The sequence below is a fragment of the Nicotiana sylvestris genome, chromosome 8 (genome assembly GCF_000393655.2).
Source record: "Nicotiana sylvestris chromosome 8, ASM39365v2, whole genome shotgun sequence".
NCBI classification, from domain to species: domain Eukaryota; kingdom Viridiplantae; phylum Streptophyta; class Magnoliopsida; order Solanales; family Solanaceae; genus Nicotiana; species Nicotiana sylvestris.
Window position 1 is genome coordinate 61,322,020 of NC_091064.1, and position 5,746 is coordinate 61,327,765.

The window sequence follows — 5,746 nt, forward strand, 5'->3', positions numbered from 1 at the left end:
ATTACTCACTGGGTCGGAGTACTCACTTTACTCCCTGCACCTTGTGTGCAGATCCAGGGCAGTCTCAGGCTCAGTAGATCCAGTTGATCAGCAGATCCAGCCTCTGGGAGTATCGAGGTAGCTGCACGGCGTTCGCAGCCATTGATCTTCTCCCTCCTATCCTATCTCTTTATTTCCGCATTATCGGACTTTGGATATACCGTGTATTAGGATGATATTCAGTATTCTAGAGGCTCAGATTCGTGACACTGGGTCCTAGTGAGATTATATTGTGTATTTTGTTAAAATCTTCAGTACTTTAATCTTGCTTAATTGATATTTCTTTCCGCTATTTTTGATAAATTGGGTTAAGTGCTGAATAATGGTCGGGCTTGCCTAGTAGTGTGCTGGGCGCCATCACGACCGGGATCTGGGTCGTGATAATGCTGCACTGGAGGTCAAGTATTGGAGAAAAGCTTCGATGAAATTTATGCATTATTGAACGAATTCTCCAAAAGCAATCCGAATTGGCAAGAAGAGATGGGTAGGAACATGGTACAAAAATCACTAGGGTTCTTGACTTAGATGTTATCTCAGCATTGTCAGCACAGGTCTCTACGCTGATCAACCAAGTCAATCAGATGACCATGATCATTAATAAGCAACAAGCCCAGCCAGTGCAACAAGTTCAAATATTTCGTGAAGTATGTGGAGAGGGTCACATGAGCAATCTATGCCCAACAAATCTAGAGTCTGTATATTTTGTGGGTAATGAAAATCGAGGCCAAAAAAATCATTATGGGGACACATACAATCCCAACTGGAGGAATCACCCAAACTTCTCTTGGGGTGGAAATCAAGGCAATCAGAATCAATACCGGCCTCAAGAACCTCAACAACAATCCAGACCACCTCAGGCTGAACAACAAGCTAGCCTTGAGGAGATGATGAAGAAATTGATGTCCGACCAGCAAGCCCTCAATCAGAAATTAATAGCAGATCAACAAACTTTCAATCAGAAAATAATGGTTGATCAGCAGGCTCAAGCCGCAACACTGAGAAATTTAGAGCACCACGTGGGCCAACTAGCCAGAGCCCAAAATACCAGACCAATACGGGCTCTTCCTAGTGATACAGAGCCCAATCCTAAAGCTCAAGTTAATGCGGTTACCTTGAGAAATGGAAGAGCATTAGAAGAAGCTCCAAAGAAAAAGAAGAATACAGCTCATCCTGAAGGAGAATTAGTTCCCAAGCCAGTTGAGGGGAATGAGAAAGATGATAAAGGACCCGAGCCAGTAAATGGGACTAGGGCACCCCCTCCATTTCCACAAACACTGTAGAAGCAAAAAGATGATGCTACGTACAAGAAATTCCTAGATATTTTGAGCCAAGTGAGAGTGAATTTGCCTTTGGTGGAAATTTTGCAGGAAGTGCCTAAGTATGCATGGTATCTCAGAGATATTGTGTCAAACAAAAGAAGACATGCAGAGTTCGAAACAGGTGCACTTACTGAAGAGTGCAGTGCCAGAGTTCAGAGTAAACTTCCTCCTAAGTTAAAGGATCCTGAGAGTTTCATAATTCCTTTGTCTCTTGGAAAACAAGAAGTTGGTAGAGCCCTGTGTGATTTAGGGGCTAGTATAAATTTGATGTCATCCTCTTTGTTCAAGCAACTCGGATTGGGGGTGCTTAGACCTACTATAATCACTTTATAGTTAGTAGATAGGTCACTAGTCATGCCAGAAGGAATTATTGAGGATGTGTTAGTTCGAGTGGGAAAGTTTATTCTTCCTGTTGATTTTATTGTTCTTGATTACGGGGCAGATGAGGAAGTGCCCATTATTTTGGGGCGACCATTCTTAGCTACTCGTAGGTCAATTATTGATGTGAGGGCAGGGAAGTTAAAAATGAGAGTTGACGATGAGGAGGTCACTTTTAATATGTACAAGGCACTTAAGCTCCCTAAGCATTATGAGGACTTGTGCATGATTCCTGTGGTCGAATTGAAAGGAATAGAGCAGAGTTAGCATGTGAATTATAGTGATCCAGATGGGACAACTGAGTTAGAGGAGGTGGTGTTTCCAGCTGAGCGTGTAAAGATGATTGAGAAAAGAGCCAGAGATGAAAGAGGAGACCTTCCGAGAGCGTGAAAAAAGGCTAGACTTCATGGGAGAAAGAAGAAGAGAAAGCGCCCAACCTGAGCAGAGTAGCAGAGTCGTGCCGCGACTATAAATAAGGCGCTTGTTGGGAGGCAACCCAACCTGTATATCTTTTATTTATTGATTATTTTTTTAGTGTCAAGTTTTGTGTTGTTTTTGTTTTGCAGAGTAGGGGAAGTCTGAGTACCCAAAGTTGAAGCTAATGAGCATTTTTGAGCCTAAGTGTGGGTCGTCCCGACCCTTAATATTGAGGATCATGTCCGAGCTAAGCCTGAGAGGGCCTCAAGGAGTATTTCTCACCCTTGTTTTAATATTTGTTTCTATGATCATGCATCGAGGACTATGCATAATATAAGTGTGGAGTAGGGAAACTACTTTCTGAAGTGTAATTGTATAAAACAATTTTTTTTATTTTTTCTTTTAGAACTCGTAGAAGACATAGTCTAGGTTAAAAAATAAAATAAATAAATAAAAATGAAAATTGAAAAAAAATTAGAAAAAGTTCAGATTTTTTCCGACGATGGATCTTTTGGACAATTTCCTTGAGGGAAAAAGTCTGATTAAAACCACCAAAAAGATTTTTCATTTTTTAGGATAGTTAGGTAGTATCCCTTGGTTTTTCTTTGGGCGCCAGTTCTTTTCCAAGGGTGTAGCTCGAATCGAGTACTTTATTTTTTTTAGGAGTAGTTTAGGAAGAAACTAAGTCGCTATAAGATACTCATTGACATGGTTGATGTTGGCATATTAGGCTATGACATGCATTCTATTTTTCAGTGTATTTGGTTTGAATTGTGAAGCCTAAGTAAAATAAATAGCCTATTTTGTGACGCCCTTTTTTAGTTGTTTGACTCATATGCCACATAGTGCAATATTGCTTAAATTTATCAATTATGTGTGCTTGCTTGACTTTAGAGTTGAACAAAACCATCTTAATTGAGTCATGTGCAACGTGTGTGTGAGAATTTGTGATTTTGTATGCTATCGTGTGTAGTCTAGAACTTGCCTCGTGTGTTAATTGAAGCAAAATTGTAATTTGTGATAATCTAGGAGATGACGTAGGCATTTTCTTGCTTGATCATGGATGTGCTTGTCACATAAAAATAAAAGTTTCCGTTGCTAGCCCTTTTGAGCCTGTAGACCTTTCTTTTGGCACCCACATTACAAGCCATACCCCCATATTGTTCTTAATTTGATATTGATTGAACCTTCACCTCCTAAGGCACTTAGGCGCTAAAAGAAGTAAGGTTAGAAATTGGGGAGTATCTTTTGAGTGGAACCATGGAAGGGCCCGTTGGTGCACTAAAGTTGAAATCAAAGGTCACTAGTCGATGAACTTTAATGTATGGAGTGTGTGAAGAAAAGAAAAAAAAAGAGGAGAAAAGGAAAAGAAAAATTGAAAAAAAAAGAAGAAATGATAGTGAAAGTATGTAGAAAAATAAACACCTCCAATTCTTATTGATTTGTGCTAGTGAAAAATAGAGAAGTGCTTAATTGAAAAGAGGGCTATGTTGTATATGGCAAGTGATTTGGTTGAGAAGAGTATGTGCTCGAATTGTAAATGTAGTGTATTAAAGTTCTTAGGAGGGTTAGTCACTATTTCTAAATGTATCATACCCGTCCCTTAGCCTACATTACAACCTAAAAGTCCTAATTGATCCTAGATTTGGCGAGCTTAAATTAGTAGAGATATACACTACGAGCAAGCTTATGGTACGACCACGGGATGCATATGAACTCTTTGTGAGAGTGACTGAATTTGGTTCAATTGTGTGATGTCCTTAAATTATGTTCAAAAGCATATTTGAATGTGTGGACTAGTCTATATTCACTCTTTTGTTTGTTGGTGAGGGCACATGATCTCATGAATGATTGGTAATGTTGTAAACTTTCTTGTTGGGTAAGTGCATGAATTGAGGGTGCTTGGTGGTTGCAAGTTGACTTTTGAGGTTGGGTGGTGACAAATAGGTTATTGGAAATTATTGAATTGAAATATTATACTTGGGTATGCTTAAACGGGAAGAATGCGAATTTTTGTGTGTTCATGCTTGTGTGCAGACATTGATCGTAGTCAAGGGTATAATGTGTGGTTAAAAGTTAAGGTGCTCCTCTATGATTGAACTTTATACGTAGTTGGGGGTTTATTAGATTGTCCAATTGCTCGAGGACGAGCAAGAGTCTAAGTGTGGGGTGTTGATGTTTAGCTTAAAGTATATATATTTCTATGTATATTGCCTCATATTTTACTCTTGTTTCGTGAATTTGGGATGTTAAATGCTATGATTTATATTAATTTGAAGTGTTTTTACTTGTAGAAATGATTCGGGAGCAAGTAGGGGCAAAACGTGCAAGATTTGAGCTAAAACGAACAAAATCGGAAAAAGAAGCCATTTGGGCACCACAGGCAGTGCCTGGCACCACCTGTGGCATTGAAAACAGTATGCACTGGCACCGGGCTGGGCGCCGTTGACGCGGATTGTGTCCTATTTTTCCCGGGACACGATTTATTCGGCCCTAGACCTATCCAACACGTATAAAAGGAAGACTAAGACTAATTTTGGAGGGGGAGACGCACTTTGGAGCAAAAATACACACAAGAAACATTAAGGAGCAAGAACATCTCAGAATTCTTCATCCTTTCTAGTATTTTTCAATTAATCAAAACTTATGTAATTGTTTGATTGCATCATGAGTGGCTAAACACTCATTGTTCTGGGGTTGCGATTTAGCCATGAATATTGTTGTTTGATATTAGCTTGACCTTGATTATAATTCACCAATATATGGTTGTTTCTTCAATTCTATGTTTAATTGCTTAATTGTCTGGCCAACAGTTAGGTTTTATTTACTATCTATGCTATGCTTGGTAAAGCCGTGTTTAGATTAGAGAAGAATTTGAAGAGAGCGTGATCTTAACCCTTAGGGGGAGCGGATTTGTGGTTAGGATAGGAATATACCTAGTCACCGTGCTTAATTAAATATCGTGGTCTTAATGCGTTCTTAATAGATTGATTTCATAGGAATATAGGCGTTAATCTATTGAGAATAGGTGAGTAGTACTTCGGGAGAAGGCTATGAGAGAATTTATTGATTAATTAGCAACCATGAGTGAATTATATGAAGGGAGAGTTAATTAGAACACAATACGAATGGTGAATCGATTACAACCCTGGAATACTTATCTCTACTAAATACACAACAATCAACTCGTTACTTGATAATTTAGTTATTATTTAGAATTGTAGTATAATATAATTATATTATTGGACTTTGATTTTAGCTGGATTGAATAACAATTTTAGCGATTTAGTGAGTAGTTTAGACAAGTTTCTGTGGGTTCGACACTTAACTTATCATTATATTACTTATCGACCACATATACTTGCGTGTGTGTTTGGGAGCAACAATTTGATTCCTTCAGTCTACCCTTAATTGATTCCTTCAGTATCAATGATTCTTTAATTTTTGTTGCTTTCCTTGATTTTCTCTGATTGATTCCTTCAATCTTGTATGTCATCTATGAGTTCCTTGATCTTCTCTGATTGATTACTTCAATCTTGAATGCTATCCATGAGTTCATATACAAAAACAGATATATTATTTTCATCATTAAA

The 5,746-nt window shown here is 38.4% G+C and overlaps 1 protein-coding gene across 1 annotated transcript; it reads left to right on the forward strand.

The window, feature by feature from the left end:
* Nucleotides 1-620: 620 nt before the first annotated feature.
* On the forward strand, nucleotides 621-2,003 carry LOC138875109 (uncharacterized). The gene is made up of 3 exons (XM_070153930.1): nucleotides 621-1,274; nucleotides 1,407-1,597; nucleotides 1,703-2,003. Exons 1-3 carry the CDS (start codon nucleotides 621-623, stop codon nucleotides 2,001-2,003), a joined length of 1,146 nt encoding a protein of 381 aa, XP_070010031.1.
* Nucleotides 2,004-5,746: the final 3,743 nt, after the last annotated feature.

Coding starts and splice junctions, on each gene's coding strand:
- LOC138875109 (XM_070153930.1), top strand. CDS start 621: ATGACCATGATCATTAATAAGCAACAAGCCCAGCCAGTGCAACAAGTT. Junction 1,275..1,406: donor ATGATAAAGGACCCGAGCCA/GTAAATGGGACT, acceptor GAAATTTTGCAG/GAAGTGCCTAAGTATGCATG. Junction 1,598..1,702: donor CAAGAAGTTGGTAGAGCCCT/GTGTGATTTAGG, acceptor GTTAGTAGATAG/GTCACTAGTCATGCCAGAAG.